The sequence below is a fragment of the Mustela lutreola genome, chromosome 1 (genome assembly GCF_030435805.1).
Source record: "Mustela lutreola isolate mMusLut2 chromosome 1, mMusLut2.pri, whole genome shotgun sequence".
NCBI lineage: Eukaryota > Metazoa > Chordata > Mammalia > Carnivora > Mustelidae > Mustela > Mustela lutreola.
This window is the reverse complement of record NC_081290.1, coordinates 4549324-4567948: the sequence shown is the minus strand read 5'-3', so window position 1 is coordinate 4567948 and position 18625 is coordinate 4549324. Positions and strand designations below refer to the sequence as shown.

General features: G+C 48.5%; 1 protein-coding gene across 4 annotated transcripts in view; it reads left to right on the top strand.

Annotated features, from left to right (window-relative positions):
- Positions 1 to 18625, top strand: part of FRAS1 (Fraser extracellular matrix complex subunit 1) — a 409111-nt gene that overhangs the window by 193407 nt on the left and 197079 nt on the right. For all 4 annotated transcript variants that reach the window (XM_059156621.1, XM_059156705.1, XM_059156534.1 and 1 more), the window contains 4 exons: positions 10321 to 10464; positions 14994 to 15134; positions 16713 to 16853; positions 18346 to 18522. In XM_059156621.1, the coding sequence (XP_059012604.1) occupies positions 10321 to 10464; positions 14994 to 15134; positions 16713 to 16853; positions 18346 to 18522 (603 nt within the window). The remainder of the gene's footprint in view (positions 1 to 10320; positions 10465 to 14993; positions 15135 to 16712; positions 16854 to 18345; positions 18523 to 18625) is intronic.

Below are 18625 nucleotides of genomic sequence, written 5' to 3'. Positions count from 1 at the left end.
AGATTAAGTGTTGTCTGTAATTTCGTTTCTTAGCCAAAATTATGGTATAATTAGAGGGAAAACGTAAGATAACTGAGCCTGTAAAATTTACATACAGGATGCTGACCTAGCTGAGATTTAAAAGCTATAGTTTGAACGGAGGAACTTGTAAAGTTAATTATTTGTTGGAATTGAGTGTGACCAGAGCAGCCCAGCCGTTTGTGGAAATGAAGCGCTGACCCTTGGAGCCAGGTCCAAGGCAGTTAAGACCTAATGGGTCTTGGCATTACGTTCCAGCATGTGGGTTAGCTCAGCCTGGTTGTGCCTGGGGCCAAGCTCTGGGCAAAGGCATTTATGAAACTGCTGTTCCAGAATCCTCGACAAGAGAAGGAAGCCCTCCTCACGGTCATGGTGAGGACGGTCCTGGTGAAGCCGGCCTCCTCCGTGGCCCCTTCCACATCCCCCACAACTGGAGGGTCAGTCCCTATTTCGTTGCCAGATCAGCTCATCAGTCTGGGGGTCCAACACATCCTGCCACTGTCTTCACTCCTTCCGTTCTGCTCTTTGAATCGTATGCATTGTTCAAGCCTTCGCTGGTGTTCTGTCGCCATGATGGTCCCTCCCTTCCCTGCTGAGTGTCTTGTGCGGGGGACTTACTGCTTCAAGTGATATTCCTGCCTCTTCCGTTCTGTGCGTGCAAGGATTGAGTCCTTTTCGTGTAGCAGGAACTGGGACACAGAGTGAATGGGCAGAAAACTCCGCGGGGGGTTGAGGAACTTACTGTCTCAATGGGAGAAGAGTGTCCGTGAAGAAGTATATGGAAACATCAGATGGTTCCCCTCTACGAATTTGTCACTAACAGTGCTAAAAAGGAAGTTTTAAAAGGTGTATTACAGGAAGTGGCTGATTCTTGAGGTGGGGACAGGTTTCATCTTTCTGCACTCCCCGTGGTGCTCCGCACACGCGCGGCCCTCCGGCCTAACTCTTGACAGAGGCAAATGTGATAAAACCACTGCACGGAGGAGAAAGGGCAGCCGCGGACGGGCTTAGACTTCGGCTGGCAGGTCACCCAACTTCCCCTTAGCTTCTATTATCTACTTCCTGCCGGCAACTCCCGGCTAGGTGTAGCCTCCGGAAAATTCCGGAACCTCCATTTCCCTCTCTTTGTCTTCTCTTCATCTCCGTCCTTGGAAAGAGAGTGGAGCGCCTTATCGGTGCCGGCGGGGTTAATCTTAAACACTCACACGCTCACACACTCACACACTCACACACTCACACACACACACTCACACACTCACACACACACTCACACACTCACACACACACACACTCACACACACACACTCACACACTCACACACACACTCACACACTCACACACACCCCCCCCAACTATCCTTGAAACCTGAGTGCCGTAGAGTGTTTGAACCGTTCAGAAGGGAGGGCAGCAGGACGCCTCCGGCTTCCACTTCCTGAGTGAAGCAGACCCGTGGGACCGGCGGCCGTGTGTCCCCTTCCCAGTCCTCTCCCGCTTTGGCTGGTCATGGAGAGGTTAAGTGGAGAAAAAGGGAAAGCAGCTGGCAGTGCCGGGCCTGGGACCTGCGTGTAGCAGGAGACCAGCAGCTGTGTTTGGGATTTGCCTGTGCGGCTCACAGACCCCTGCTGGGGATGCCAAAAGAAAAGTGATGGACAGAAGTGTCCCGTACCAGCAGAGAAAGCCCGCCACGAAGGGCTTTATCTTCCAGACAGATCCCATTCTTACGTGTCTGAACCCCCAAATATTGTAGCTACGGATTACAAACTAGTGACGAGTCTTCTGGCTTTCTGCCTGGTTCCTAGGTTCACAGTTAGTTTAGCTAGACTCTGTGGCGTATGCTCTTTCTCTCTTTTTCCCATTCCCCGCCCTAACACACTCCCTGCACGATCCCCCCCCCCCCTTTTTAGGCTGCTCCCAGAGCACACCACACCTCCCTGTTATCACGGTTGAGATCTGAGCAGGCTAGGTGGGTGCAGCCACGAAGTCTGAGAACTCTCCCCGTCAAAAGCTTGGTTTAAGCAGTGGTCCCTCTGGCTTTTCAGTTTCTGTAGACAAAGAGATTCAAAGCATCAGTGGAGAAATCAAAGCCAATTAATTAATAGGGGCTGAGAAAAAACCCAGGAGTCCTAGCGGCTGTGGGTTGCCAGTGGTCCCAGCAGAAGAGTGGAATCTGAGATCTGTTGGGCTCATCAAGCTGGGCCAAGGCGTCACTGCGTTTGAAAACTCTAGTGGTGTATTAGCGTTGTTGATTTAGAAGGACAGGTAGAAAGAGGTGCCTGGGTGGCTCAGTCCATTAAGCAGCTGCCTCCCGCTCAGGACATGATCCCGGTGTCCTGGGATCGGCTCCCTGCTCAGCGGGGAGCCTGCCTCTTCTCTGTGCGGGCTCTCTCTCTCTCTCTCTCACTCTGTCTCTCTCTTGCTCTCCCAAGTAAATAAATAAAATCTTAAAAAAAAAAAAAAAAGGCATATGTAGAGGGGCAGGAAAGAGAGAGGGTAACTTTAAGAATATTCCTCGTGAGCACGACATCTGCCATCATCCCCGGCTTAGGTACCCGTGACACGCCGGCCTGCTGCTAAAATCTCCCTCCATGTGGCCCTTCCAAAGTCTCTGCCAGCGGGCGGTCGTCCCTCCTGCGGAAGACCCTGCTAAAGATTCAAGTGCCTTACCCAAGACGAGCGAACCATTCAGCCGTATCACAAATGTGGTTAATAGATTAATTAGCTATTTACCCAGTGTGTGCCTTCGGGAAAAGTACTACAGGCTTCCCCCGCTCCCCCGAGTGATTCTTTTTCCCCTAAGTATGACATGAATTCCTGTGCATTACAAAAAATAATTTGACAAAGTCAGTCAAATTCAAGGCACCATAAACAATCAGCAAAAAATGCCTGACTCAAACTCCCCCAAATTACTACTGTCAGTATTTTGGTGAATGGCTTCCCAGTTTATGAGTGTGTGTGTGTGTGTGTGTGTGTGCGCGCGCGTGTGCGCACATGTTAGGTGCACAGACATACACACATTTATTTATTTTTCAAAGGTAAAATCACACTCTCTGTATAGTTTTATTGCCTGCTTTCCCTATGTTATTTATTGTGCTTCTACAAGATCTTTTTAAAGCTGTTTTATAACTTTCCATCTGGGGCTGTGCAGGGATGCATTCAGCCGGTCCTCTGCGGTTTAACGTTTGTTCCTAACTTTTCCATGATCACAAATAACCATGATGTAAACGTTTTTAATAGAAATTGTGGTACGTATGTTTGATGAGGGTAAATCCTTAGACATAAGATTGCTGGGGCCCAAGGGGGCATGTGTCCTCTTCGAAGCTCCGACACGTGTCACACAGGACTCTCTTTGAGGAAGTTGTGATTTCCTGCGAGACACCAGCGAGTGCCTGCTTCTTACCACCCTAGTCAGCACGAGGCCTTCTTGCTTGCCAGGTGGGTTGAGGTAAAATGGAATCTTATTTTCGTTTTTTACTGATTTGGGGGATTCCCTGAGGAGAGCTGACGTCATCATACTCACCCACTCGTCCTTCCCCACGGTTGGCCGGGCCGGCTCTTCCTCTTGCTTGTCTGTCCAGGCCCGTCTGTGCGCCTGTCTTTTCCTTTTGTTCCCGTCACCCACTCCCACTGCCCTTCCCCTCCGGCCCCACGTAGGTAACGACCCGAGGGCGATTCACCGTGTGCTGTGTGTGCTCAGTTTTAAATAGTCACAAATATGAGTAGGTAGGTATTTCATCATTCTTTTCCTTTTTTTATTTTAAAGACTTTTTTTTAAGAGCAGTTTTACGTTCAGCAAAATAAAAGGACGGCGCCGAGCATTCCCCGAGGACTGCCTGTCCTCACAGTCACACAGGCATGGCCTCCCGTGTCACCAAGCAGCCTCGGGCGGGCTCGCGGACCTGCGGCCTCCGGGAACGCTTCTCCACCCCGTCTTCCCCAGCGCGCGGTTTCTGCTGCACGTCTGGCCTGCGGTGCGCTGCTGCTGCTCTTCGGTTTAATTTGCAGATCTCTGGCTATTGATGAGGCTAAGGATTTTTTCATGGATTTGTGTTTTTTCTGCTAGGAACTCCCTCGGGTACATCTGGGTTTTCCGAATGTGTGGGGACCCCATATTCCCATTTCAGGGTGACACGTTTCCCGCCGGTGTGGGGAGGCAGGTTGAGGACGGAGACCCAGCCTGGAGGGGACAGAAGATGGTCGTAAAAGGATCAAACTGTGATGACGCCCGTGAACTTCCTGTCCTTCCACACGGGCCTGGCATCCGCGCTTCTCACACAACAAGTCGCCTCGGCCTCCCGTGGCTGTGATCGGGGAAAGGAGACGCGTCGGGTCAGCTTCCGGGCTTCCCCGCCGTCACCAGGCTGTGTTCAGTCGCTTGCCACAGGGCTTTGCTGCTCTGTTGTGGAGGGGGCAAGGGAAGAGCTTTAGAGTCTGAGTCCTCTGGGGAAGGCTGGAGAAAGCTACCTTTCCTGTAGCTGCTGGAATGTTCTCCGAGGGCTCTTTGTGTCCTGTCTAAGGAACCACCTTTCCCACCGTCTCTTCTGTCCTTCTCTTCGGTCTCCTGCTGCACTTTACTTTGCTGCCTTCGCAATGACATCATTTTTGACACCAGCTGAGACGAGGTGTGCTCGATCTCGCCGCGCACGCCGCTCCCCAGGTCACGCGCGCCGTCCTCTGCTTGCTCAGATAGGTGACGAGTCGTCTCACCCCTGCCTTCTGAGCCACTGTTACTCCCACTCTGCAGGTTAGGACGGCGAGGAGCGGTGAAGCTAAGTGTGAGGTGGAAAGGACATTTTTTCATCCAATAAGAGCTTCTTGTTTCTTTTTCTAAGATGTTATTTATTTATTTGACAGACAGAGATCACAAGTAGGCAGAGAGGCAGGCAGGGTGGGGGGAAGCAGACTCCCCGCTGAGCAGAGAGCCCGATGCGGGGCTCGATCCCAGGACCCTGGGATCATGACCTGAGCCGAAGGCAGAGGCTGAACCCACTGAGCCACCCAGGCGCCCCGAACAAGAGCTTCTTATTGGAGATTTACCCACGTCTCCTGATGACACTTTAGAACTTGGCAAGTCCTTCCCTGTCATTCGTGTGACGAGGACGAAAGCTAATGGTTGCTACAAAATGGATACGACGGGAATGGAGGAACTTGACTGTGGACGACACAGCTGCTTGTGTCTGCAGTTCCGGCTGCTTCTGCGGAGTCGCTGGTGAAAACCCCGTGGCGGTGTGGAAAGCGGAACCGCAGCCTGATGACTCCGAAAGGGCCTGCTGATGAAGTGTGCAATTCCCTGGGGATGGCTGAGAAACGTATTCCAAAAGGTCATGGGAGGGTGAGGGACCAATGCTCCTTCTCATTTCTGAGGGGCATTTTGAACTGCAGGCTGAGCCCACAGGGGTCTGGGAAGGTTTCCTGGAAAATGAGAAGTTGCCTGTAAGAAGTGCTTTTTTTTTTTTTTTTTTTTTTTTGTTAAAAGATTTTATTTTTATATTTGACAAAGAGAGAGAGAGAGAGAGATCACAAGTAGGCAGAGAGGCAGGCAGAGAGAGAGGAGGAAGCAGGCTCCCCACCAAGCAGAGAGCCCGATGTGGGGCTCGATCCCAGGACCCTGAGATCATGACCTGAGCTGAAGGCAGAGGCTTAACCCACTGAACCACCCAGGTGCCCTATGTAAGAAGTGCTTTTAACACATCCCTGGAGAGGGGCTGCATTTTATACTTAGAGAAGCACAGATTATAATTTTTTTACAGACATCTTCTATCTCAAAATTATCAAGGAACAAAAAGCAGTTTCTTATTTTTAGAGTCGGTTTCAGTATAGAGTTGCTGAAAGAAAAGTAATTCGTCTCTTTTCATTTTGAAATGAATTGCTCAGCAAGCCAACACATGTCTTGCTATGCTCTAGAAAAGTCAGGGGCTTTCCTAAATAAATTATGTGCGGCATGTAAGATAAGAAGATGGTTTTCTCTCATTAGCCCTCTTTTTAAATTTATTGCCACATTTTCACAATATACAATTCAAACTCTGAGTGATCTGAAATGTTTCACTAAGAGCAATTATGGCGAAAAGTCAGCGAGTGACCTTCTACTTTTCCTAATAAGCCAAGGGTAATAAAAGCCACATGTGAAACCAGCCTAGAAGAAGAGATTATCTGCAGTCGCATGTGTTCAGTGTTAGAAATTAGAATCAATTGCAAAACACAGTAGGAGTACGTCACTATAAGAAGACACAGCTCAGGGACGCCTGGGTGGCTCAGTTGGTTAAGCGGCTGTCTTCGGCTCAGGTCATGATCCCAGCGTCCTGGGCTCGACTCCCACATCAGGCTCCTTGCTCAGCAGGAAGCCTGCATCTGCCTCTGCCTGCCACTCTGTCTGCCTGTGCTCACTCTCTCTGACAAAAGAAAAAAAAAATGTTAAAAAAAAAAAAAAAGAGACAGCTCAAGAAGAAAAGGAAAAGAAAAGAAAAAGAAACGTCAGCTCAGCAGAGTCCCGTATTGAAGAAATAAAAATCCCTTCTGCAGACTTGCCTGACCATCGAACATGCCATTTGTGTGCCATGGAAACAGAGAAGGTGGCCTCTAGTTGGTGCTCTGTACAGGCACGCCATAAGTACTTGTCATCGGAAGGAGATCTGGACTTTGATTTATGTAGTAGGTAAATTTACAGCCTCAAGTTTTATCTGTCTGAAGTTATCACCTGTTCCTGTTCAGACTATGACGTCGTGGTTGGTTGTTTCCATGTAGAAGGTAACAGATAGAATGACTCTGTCATAACCAGTAAAAAAAAAAAAAATCTGCCGTGTATTCATTTAACGTACATTTACGGAACACTGACTTTGTGCCAGTTGTCAGTCTGGACACTGGGGTGGAGACGATTCCAAGGTGGCCCCCGTTCCAGAGGATACTACATTCTGTTGAAAGGGATCGATCTGTAACCAAATGATTAGGACAGTCAGATCAACAGCCGAAGAGAGGAGGTCCACCGAGCTACAGGAACGGAGAGGAAGGAGTTCAGCAAAGCTTCCCAGAGGTAGTGACAACTTAAGCCTCGCAAGTATAACCAGGATCACGGGGGCTGTGGAAGGAGCTGGAGGCATTGCCAACTGGGTGAGTCCCAGGTGGGGCATCGGGAGCCCATGGACCGGTAGAGGCAAGCCTAGAGCAACCTGCTCTGTGGACCTGGCCTGCTCCAGGGAGGTAGCCCAAGGCAGGGCTGAAAAGTTAGGTGCAGCTCAGTTGGTGACGGGCCTGAGTGCCGTCCCTAAGCCTGTAGCCTCTATCCTGCTCATTCCCTGGCCCTGTTCTGATTGGCCACACTAGGGATCATGTTAAAAAGAAATTTAACAAGTAGTACGGCACAAATCAGATTGGTCAGCAGGTGGCGGGGGCGGTGGGCAACCCTGAGACCCTCCCCTGTGCCAGACCTTTCGTTTGCTGGAGCACCGTGTCTTCTAAGCTTCCCAGGGATGAAACCAGGGTTATCCGGAAGGGACCAGGATGATGCTATTTGCCAGCCAGGTTGGAACTATATTTACTGTTTTAAAGCCAGTGCAGCTGAATGTCTGCACCACTCCAGGCCAATCCCCGAAGAGAACTAGGAGGTCGTGCTTTAATTTTTCACCTCCTCTGTGCTCCCCTGACAAAGGCGATTTCATCCCTTAAGAATGTCTTGGGTCAATTACCCTCTCCTCTCCCCACTGCAGAGTAAACTCTCTACGAAGCAAAACTGACTAAAACTCTTACCGATGAAGTCCCAGGGCCTCGCCTGGCCTCCGTGACACTTGCGGTCTGCCCCCTGCTGTCGTTTGAGCCTTTCTTCCCGTCCACCTCTCAGGGCCTTGCTCCCCGGTGCAGTTTGTGCAGCGCCCCCAGGGAGCTCAGGTCGGGGGTGGTTTGGGTGTTTCCTGCAGCAGACTCGCCTCCTGCGGCTGGCTGGGAGGGCCGCGGGCTGGCCACGGCACCCTGTGTGGGGCCGGTGCCTCTGCTGAACACGGGTAGATGAGCCCCGCACACCTTCTTAGGAATGAGTTGGGTTTTTCGTTCGTTCTGTTTATTTGTTTGGCTAGGCAATGGCTTTGAAGCGACTCCTGAGTCAGTAAGCCTGAGGCACAAGCAGGGGTAGATGCTTGGATGGCGACTCTAGGCAGTGGTTGAAGGGTAGCGGGCAACGTGAATGAATCACCGATTTCATGGGTGTTCAGGGTGGACTTTGTTACTGGGATCTTTGATCCACATCCTTAATTATCATGTACTTTGGGTAGCTTATCCCGATATAAAGTGTCCTCATGTAACACGGTTATGAAATATAAATATAAAATAAAATATAAATAAGGCGTTAAACTATATATATAGTATGATTATATTATAAAATTCTGTTAATTATTAATATCATTGATTAATTATAAAATATAACGAAGATGTTCAATAGCAATGAAGTCCCGAGTGTGGAGTTCGTAAATAAGTAAACCTTCCTCCAACTCTGTGTTTCATCCGCTGCTGTCATCTCTTGCTTGGACCAGAGCAGTGGACTCCATGCTGCTCTGTCTCCCTCCGTGCAAGTCCCTTCATCCTCTCCAGACAGCAGCCAGAGAGAGCTTTGAAAATCAGGACGTGTGTTGATCTTGCTTAAACCTATTTAAGACTTTACGTTACACTTAGGGTAAAATCCTCATTTCGTTCCCTGAACTCCAAGGTCAAGTTTGATTGGGCCTCTGCCTATCCCTCCCGCCATGAATCAGTCCAGTGTGTCCCTCTGTGCCCTGCTGGTCCCTCTGTGCCCTGCTGGTCCCTCTGTGTCTGCGAGCTTCACTAGGGGCAGCCTTCAGTTCCTTGAAGTCCTGATCTCTTTTCCTGCTCAAGGACTTTGTTGGTGCTGCTCTCTGGCTCTCTCCAGGGCTGGCCACTTCCCATCCTTTAGATCTACCTCAAGTTGGTTGCTTCCACTCCCTCCGCTGTCATTCTTCATCAAAGAGCCCTTCCTAACATATTTTAAAGCCAGAGGGAAGGAGCAGAGAGAGAGGGAGGGAGAGAATCTCAAGCAGGGTCCACGCCCAGTGCCAAGCCCCACACGAGGCTCCATCTCACAACCCTGAAATCACGACTGGAGCTGAAATCAAGAGTCAAACAACACACTGAGCCAGCCAGGTACCCTATAGCTTTTAACAGAATTTGTAATTATCTCTGAATTTGTTGGGGGAGGAAAGTTGTCTGAAATTAAGGCTTTCCTGTGCAGTTTCCAGCGGAGAGGAAGGGGTTGGACCTTGAGATGAGCAATGAGGGCACCCTTTTCTGATCTAAAGGGATACATAATGGAATTACTTAGGTAGAGAGTCCCCAGTCTCTTCCAGTCAGCAAAGGCATTTCCTCCCCCAGTTTTGGTCAGAATGAGTGCCTCTGCCGAACAGGCTGTGCTCCACGGTGAAGCAAACACTTTGGAAATGAGGATGCATTAACAGGAGCATAGGTTGGGGTTAGGCATACAGTTAACTGACTTTTAATAACACCGATCACTCAGAATAGACGTCTCTTTGCAGACATGCTAAGGTGAAAAGCAAACACGAATAGTAAAAACCACATCCTGGAAGAGGAGGGTATTTCTGAGTGTTAAAGGAACAACTCTGGTTTAGGAACAACGTATACTTAGCAAGTTAAGTTGTAAGAGAGAAGTATGTCAAAATGCATGTTGAGAGCAGAAGCTCGTGGCGGGGGGTGGGGGTGGGGGACCAGAGCCCAGTGTTGGGGGAGGACCGGAAGAGTCTTTAGGGAGGATGGAAGGAAGGGGGGGCTAGAGAGAGAGAAGACAGGGGTGAAGGCGGGGAGACAGCCGTGGAAATCCAGCAGTAGCGCGTCTTTCAAGGTCTAATCAAGGAGAGAGTACATGGCATCCCTCCTTGCTGCTGCTTCATGGTGCTGGAGGCACGACTGGTGACCCTGTGGACACTCCAGTGTCTGGTTATGACAGACAGGGTGGCACGCTGAGCGAGGCGCCTCTGACCTCGTTAGACAGACCATCTTTGTCTGGACGACGATGGCCCCCTTTCCTGGGATTGCTGTGACTCGAAAGCCTCGATGGCTGGTTCCAAGTCTCCGAGAAGTATTTTATTGCAGTTGTGCTTCTGGCCAACAGAAATAGTTATTTTTGGTGGCGGGGGGGGGGGTGTTTTTCTCCTGGGGCCTACATATGTGCATTGCAATTTGGGAATGATGTCTCCCACATCCTCTTCATGAATTCTGAAACCTTTGAAAGAAACCGTGCACCCAAGTCCTTTCTCCGCCAGCGTGTTCACCGATGATGCCCTTTGCCCGCAGCCTGCCACGAGTCCTGTGCCGCCTGCTGGGGTCCGACGGAGAAGCACTGCTCAGCCTGCAGAGACCCGCTCCACGTGCTGAGGGAGGGTGTCTGTGACAGCAGCTGTGGCCTCGGGTTCTACAACCGGCAGGGAATCTGCAGCCGTAAGTGCCTGCTCTGTGTGCCAGAGCCATGTTCTTTCTTCCAGGATCCTTTGTTTTATTAAAACCATAACATTTCTTTTAGTCAACAAGTAGGCAAATGACAGGGGCACCGGGTGGCTTAGTGGGTTAAGCCGCTGCCTTTGGCTCTGGTCATGATCCCGGGGTCCTGCGGGTCCTGGCATCCAGCCCGTGTCAGGCCCCCTGCTTAGCGGGGAATCTGCTTCTCCCTCTCCCCCTGGCTCGTGCTTGCTCTCTCTCTCTCTCAAAGAGATAAAATGTTTAAGGAGATATGCAAATGGCCGCTAACGTGGACAGTGTTTCAGCAGTTTGCAAGCTCTTCTTTCCAACTAGCAGCAGGACTGCCTTTCATGCCCCCGCTTCATGAGGGCGTGGTGGTTGCGGGGTTGGTTCTGGCCCCATCCTGCAAGGTTCCAGCTGCTCGTTCCAGACTCCCAGCTGCACGGAGAGGAGCAGGGCTTCCTTCCTCCAAATTCCGAGTTCTCCATCGGTGCCCGACTGCACCCGAGTGTCCGCGGAGACAAAGGCGTCCCCAGAGCAGTAAGCCGCAGACCTACCTTTGTGGTGGTGTCGCTGACTTAAAGCTGAAGCTATGACTGTGTTTTCTGTCTTTCTTTAATGCCCACGCCAAGGTGGTTGAGAGTTAACTCAGCTTAGTGCTTCCTTCCAAGCGCTTTATGAACATTAACCCACTGAGAGGCAGGAAGGCATGGGGGAGGCGCGACCTCGGGCACGTTGAGTGCTCTCTCCATGCGTCAGTTTCCCTTATGTAGATCGGGGGTAACCGTAGCTCCCGTGGGAGACAGAGTAACGGCCCCTCAAAGATGCCTCCGTCCCAATAGCCAGCGTTTGTGACTCTGCTGCCTTGGATGGCAGAAGGGACTCTGTAGGGGTGATTCAGTCAAGGATCCGGAGGTGGGGGAGACCACCGGACCAGAGTAACCACAAGGGTCCTTCTAGGAGTCTGAAAAGTCGATCTGAAACAGAAGCAGGAGTCAGGGTGAAGCCAAGAAGGGGCAGTGAGCGTGCAGGCGGCCTCTAGAATCGGGGATCTGCCCCAGGGCTTCCAGCAGGAATGCAGTTCAGCTGACGTCTTGACTTTAGGACATCTGACCTCAAAAACTGTAGGATAGGGCGCCTGGGTGGCTCAGTGGGTTAAGGCCTCTGCCTTCGGCTCAGGTCATGATCCTGGAGTCCTGGGATTGAGCCCCACATTGGGCTCTCTGCTTCATGGAGAGCCTGCTTCCTCCTCTCTCTCTGCCTGCCTCTCTGCCTACTTGTGATCTCTGTCTGTCAAATAAATAAATAAAATGTTTAAAAAAAAAAAACTGTAGGATAATAACTCTGTGCTGTTTCAGACCAATGAGTCTGGGATCGTTTGTCACAGGAGCAGTGAGAAACTGAGATGCACCGGCTCAGAGGGCTGTGGGAGGACTGAGTTGATACGGGCCGGCGTTTGGCACAAGTGCTGTGCCTGGCGCCTGCTGCTCCCAACGATTGCTGTCATCGTCCTCATTTTCCGGATGAGACAGAGACGTTAGGAAACTTGCTGAAGGTCACGTAGCTAATAGGGGGCAGAGCTGGGATTCAAGCCTCCGTCTTCTGGCTTCGATCTTACCTGCCTCCTAACTGCTCTCCGGCTGTAAGGACGCGCCTCTCTCCGCACCTCTGCTGTTTCTCTCTCCTTCTTGCCTCCCTTGATCCTCTTCTGCCCCGTACCCCCTCCTCCTGTCAGCCTTCAGACCCGCCGCTGCCCTGTGGACATTGCCAAGTCCATGGGTGGGCAGCGGACAGTGAACAAAAGGTCCGGACTGAGTTTACTGTGATGGTCATACCTATGGACAGGCTGTGATGACTGTTTTTTTTTTTAAATAACAAAGTCCACTAAATCAATAGAAATGTGCAGCCCCTAAAACTGTCTTGAGTTACTGTCCTCGTTTTGTTTACTGAGCAGGGCAACAGCAAAAGTGAGATGATCTTTGGGACTCGACAAATCCACGTGTCTTGGGGAAGAGAGCTAGCCCTTGGCAGCTGCTTGCTTCAAGCTGTGCGGAGATCCGTCAGCATCACTGGTGTGAAAAGTCTCCCTTGCTGTGGACGAGTCACAGCGGCTCTCGTGTGGAGTTAGGAGAGAACAAGGCTTTCGAGAAAGGCCAGGCGGCTGTGTTTTCATCTTTTTCGGCCAGTGCCACTTTCCCACGCAATTAAGCCAGATGCGTTCTCTAAAGGTCAGCAGACGTCAAGTTCACACTAATCCAAAGGCATTTAGCCTGGAAGTCCCCAAGGAGGCTGGCTACTGTCCCTGATGAGGGGCTGTGACACTGACCTGCTCCTGAGACGTTACTTCTGGATTGAGAAAGTGACTTCTGCTGGGGAAGCGGGTATTTAAAAAACGGTTATTAAAAAATGAGGGGTTAGTGTGAGCCTTGAGGCGGTGCGGAGTAGAAATCGTTTGGGCCGAGAGGTTGGATGAAGAAAGCCAGAGCTCCTTGCTGACTGGAAGCGTTAAAAAAGAAGACTGCCGAACAGGTGGCTTAGGGAGAGAGTGTGCCTCTGAAGTGCTATCTGCGTACGTTGGGAAACAAAGCATCAGGAAAAAAAAAAAAAACAACCCAACAGGAAGATGGGCCTTTGCTGAAAGTCAGCCAAGGAATCCATTGATCCACGAGTAATGACCGATCGCCTGCCATGTGCTTAGCACGATGCACGGCTTTGTGACACCGCGGACGTTGACCCACAGGCCTTTGGATAAAAACTGCAGTTTGTACTTTTCCTAAAATTCTTAAGAGTTCTCCAAGTTTGTACCAAATGCCTTCAGAAGCTTTCGTTTAAATATTTTCTAAAACGTCAGTGAACCAAGTCACTGATTGGTATCGGGATGTTAATTAAAACGTCTGATGCTGATAACGCTGACTTATTTCCAGTTCAGCTTAGCGCTGTCCAAGATAAAGACTGGCTGGTGTTGGTTTAATAATTTATAACTGAGCAGCCCGTATCGCTAGAAATCTCAACGTCAAGTGCTGAGAAAAATCCAGCACAACCTGTCATACACGGCGGTGTGCCCCGGCTGGAAGAATTTACAGCAGCCGAGTTCATTGGCGGTTCATGCTTTGAGTTTTACAAATGTTAGATATAAAGGGTGGGGAAAGTCAACAGACAAAAACCTCCTCCTTCTTTTAGTCTTTTAAGTACTTGTGCTGTTTAAAGGGCTTTTCTGACTCGGGCTAACACAGTAAATCAGTAAGTTCAGAGGCTTCTGTTAGCCATGCACTCCCTCTCTTCCTTCCTCTTCTCCTGTCTTCTCTCTTTCCTTCCTTTAGAGTCATTTCCCTTCCTCGCCAAGGCAACTATTTCAATGTTTTATGCCTTTATTTAGTTCTTTATTTAGTGCACACAAGTGTGTGTGAGCGGGGGAGGGCAGAAGAAGAGGGAGAAAGAATCTCGCGCAGACTCTGCGCTGAGCGTGGCCCCGGACACAGGGCTGCATCGCAGCACCCCAAGGTCATGACCTGAGCCTAAACCAAGAGTCAGACACTCAACCGACCGAACTACCCAGGCGCCCCTATTTTATTTTATTTTTTTATCTTTTTTTTAAATTAACATATAATGTATTATTTGTTTTTTTCAAATCATACATTTCATTTTTATGGGTTCATGTAAAATGAGTATTCTTTCGAGTGTATGTACCCTTTTTCCCCCCTTAAACGATGCGTTACAGAGTTCACGAGGTTCTTTTTTCACTCCACATTACGGTTTGAGTCACCTGTGTTGCTCTATCACCTGGTGCTCTGCTTCTCGCTGCTGCACAGAACTCCCTGGGCTGCGGCCCCATGGCTCACCCATCCGCTGTTGACAACGGACTCCCCACTTCCCTCCAGCCCTATGCTGTCACGAGAGAGCACCAGGGAACGGCCCCAAGCACGCCCCTTTATGAACCTGTATGGAAGCTGCCCCTAGGGTGGGTAACTGGGAGCAGAACTGATGGTTTCTTCACTTTCCAGATTCTTCATTTGACTAAGGGGTGCTGACCACCTCACCAGTATCCACACTCTCAAGTGTGAAGCTTGTCTCATTCACATCTTTGCCACCATTCGGCATTATCAAGCTTCAGACTTTTTTTCTGGTTATTAGGTATATGGGGACACCCCATTTTCTCTGCATTTTTCTGATTATTAATGAGTTTGAGAATATCTTCAACCCCTATTGGATTGGCATCCCTACCCCCCAGCCCATTTTGACTTTAAATCCTATATTATACTGGGTATGCTGGTGGGTGTGGCTCAGAGTATTTGTTATGCTTGGTTCAACGAGTAATTATCCAGTTTCCTTCAACTGTGAAAACAGAAAGTACAGAGTACTTTGAAATGTTAGAATCAAAGAAACAGAACTCAGCGGAGCAGTGAGACAATGTGATTTCCATGTTGATACCAACTGTGGGCATTGTAAAGACTAGACTTCTGCGCTCCCTTTGCTCATGATTGACTTTCTCTGGTGGGTTTCTTCCCCCTTAGCTTGTGACCAATCCTGTAAGAGTTGTGGCCCCAATAGTCCCAGGTGTCTTACCTGTGCTGAGAAGACAGTATTGCATGATGGGAAATGCATTGCTGAATGCCCCCATGGGTACTATGCTGAGGCCACTGGCAGATGCAGAGGTAAGTCAGGGATAATCATTATTGTCCTCCTCATCATCATCAAAATGCATTTGACACGTTGACACTACCTAGTGCTCTATGATGTTTACTTAAGAATTTGTGTGTATGATGAGAAGATGTCAAATTGAAAGGAATAGGTTTCTCATTGTAAAACCCGTGTGTATTTGGTGTGGGAGTAGGTGGATGCTGTGGGACTTGAGTGATGAAGTAAAAGACTTATGCATATCAATCAGCATTAGAGATCATCTGGTGTTCTTCACCATGAAGAACATCTTTAAGATCTTCGTATAGTCCTTATGTACTTACAAACCTTCACTAACTTAGGTCGTAGGTATGACAAAATCATTTCTTAGATGGCATGAGCACATACCTCAGCAACTACAACACATCACAAAAATAAAATAAAAAAATTAACCAAGTTTGATAGCTTGTAAAGCTGAAGTCCATATCTATTGAAAATTTGGGCTTATGTGCTGGTTATATATTGTTCTTTCAGATTTATTTGACTTTAACTATGAAACATGTAAATTTCTATTTACATGTGCTTGACTTGTGTCTTTCCTTCGAGACAACTCCGGGAACGTCCTGCTGCCTGGGGCACCTTGATTGCCTCTCTCCTCCAAAACAAACATACATATCCTCACTTCACCTATAGTGTGGGTTTGTGGCAGAATGTTTTAATCTGCCCCACAGCCTTGTCTTGGCAGCGTCCCTCTTGTCTGCCAACCTCTTTACTCACCCAGTGTTTATCCCTCTTCCACGACATCCTGCCCTCCAGAGTCTCATCCTACGTCCACAGTCCTCTCTCCCAGCTCCTGCCCATTGTTTTCTGGAGTCTTCTAGTATCTCAGTCCCATCCCTTAGGACAGGCCCTGGTATCCTCTGTAAACCAGTCAGAGATGCTCCACTATTATCACCCAGGACTAAAGCAGCAGAGACGCATGACCGACACTGTCATATACAAAGATTGTTTAATGTAAGTCTGCCTTAAATCCTGCGTTAGACCTAAAAATATCTCAGATGATCCTTTAGTCCAACCTCGCAGTGCATATGCCAGGGATCCTGAGCCTGGAGCGACCCTGACTTGGCTAAGGGCATGGACAAATTAGTGGAAAAGCCAGCCAAACTTCCAGCTTCCCCAGAACTCAGACAGACACAGTTCTCACTCTTCCCTGTTCAGGTAGGGGGTTTTAGGTTCAGACAGACCTAGGGCTAAATCCCTACACTACTACTCATTACCTCTGTGATCTTCGGTAAATTTTTTAACTTCCCAAGACCTCAGTTTTCTCATCTGCACAACCTCATGATTGCTATGAAGATTAAATGCAACAATGTGCATAAACCCCTTAATGGAAACATTAAATAAAGGGTAGCTGGTAAACAACAGAACACGTATAAAAGATGGTAAGAGGTCACTGTGGGCAGTCATGGGCATCCAACCCCCCCTGAAGCATCTTTCCCCCGACTTAGTGGGACAGCTGAAGGAGGTTGAGGTGACACAGAAGGGGCTTCCTGGCATATAAGGAACCCTTATGAGTCACCTGAGTTCCCTGGTGTCCCTCTCACTCTCTTCCTCAGCTTGTCACAATTCGTGTGCCAGCTGCTCTGGACCCACGGGCTCCCACTGCACAGCCTGCGTCCAGCCCTGGGCTCTGCGTCAAGGCCACTGCCTGTCCAGCTGTGGAGAGGGCTTCTACCCTGACCACGGGCTCTGCAAAGGTACTGTTGGTGTCCTCGCCATTCTTAAGAGACTTTCCCATCAGAAGGAAGTTACTTTTCAGGACACTTTTCCCCTACAGTTTATCTTCTGTGGCTATGTATATACATTCTGTGCTTTTTTTTTTTTTTTTCTTCATTGCCAAGGAATAATCTGAAGAAAAAACTATGTTGGAATATTTGTGATGTCACTCCTGAAATTCATGACTTTTCTGGCCATCCTTGAGAGGATGGCCATTTCCTCGACCATATGTTAAGACAAAACAAAACTCTTATTTCCTCCTTTTCCATGTTCTCCTAGCATTGCTAATGTGTTTTGTAGTCTTCATTTTGTTTTTCCCTGAAGAACCTTTCTTTGTTAACGATATAGCTGAGCGAACTGAGTTAGTAGCAATGCCTCTGGGCTGAGGGAAATGGAAAGTCTTAAATAGCTGTTTGCCAAAAAGGCTTTGGGCTCATTGGGAGGGCGGGATCATTGTCTTTTGAAACTAGAACACTGGGACAAACGCTTCAAGCAGATGCAACTAATTTATGTATATTTATATGGAGGGAAACTTGGGAAAGAGTTTGAGAATAGTTGTAAGAATATACATAGTTATATGTATATTAATACATGTTATATATATGTTATATATATATATTTATAATGTTATATATACTGGTGTGTGTTTTTATATACAAATATATGTTTGTATAATTTTATATAAATATAGACATATACACTTGTATATATATGTTATAAATATGTATGTATGTATTTAAAACAAGGAAGCCACAATAAATATTCTGAAAAAGAAAATTTAGAAATCTTTTAAAGAACTCTTTTAGAGTTAATTATATCAAAGTTAGTTATATCAAAGTGCTCTTGTAAACAGTTAATTATGTCAAATGTGGGCCTGAGGTAGTTCCCGTATCCTGTCTGGGTCTGATTTCAACCAGTAGCCAAGGAGAACGAGAAACAGTGATGGTTGTTAAATACTTGTTGCTCCTCTGAAGGAGGCTCTTCCTTGTCTAGGAAAGCAGCGTTTCCTCACGTAAATTCTAGGAGGAATTTGTTGCCTGGATGCCTACAGAGCGGGTGATGGATGACATAGTGGACAATAACACAATGACCGTCCTTGCAAAAAATACAGTAATGGCCTTTGTTTGGAAACTTGTTAAAATCTTCAACAAAAACTGAGACCATGATATTAAGACATCATTCCATGAATGTGTATCTGGAGAACCAAGATAATATTGTCCAGTTTGCTGAGGTTTTTCATGTCCAGCTTGACCGCCCTCACAAGGCCCGAGAGATGTGACCAGTTAACATCTCCGTCACTGGACGTCTCACAAATATCATCATCCTGAGCTATATATACGACACGAGAAAGCAGTTTTCTGATAGAATGTATCTGGTGAACTGTTCTAAGGGGTTTCGATTGCATTAGGGACTCCCCTTGGTTGCAACATGTTTATGACCCTTGGATTGTTTTCTGCATTTTGTTCTTGGCAGCCTGTCATTCCTCTTGCCTCACTTGTCTGGGTCCAGAACCTGCTCACTGTGTCCGGTGTAAGAAGCCCGGGGAAGGCCTGCAGGCTGCGCAGCTGCCTGGCGCGAACATCACCTCTGGCGAGTGTGTGTCTCAGTGTAGAGCCCAGTTTTACCTGGAGAACACGGGGCTGTGCGAAGGTGAGCAAGCATGGGTTGAGGAGATGTGAGGTAGTTTCTGGGCTTTGCTCTTGAGAGATCCTGTGAGGTGAGAACAAAGCCAGAAGACCTTCGTTTTCACGTA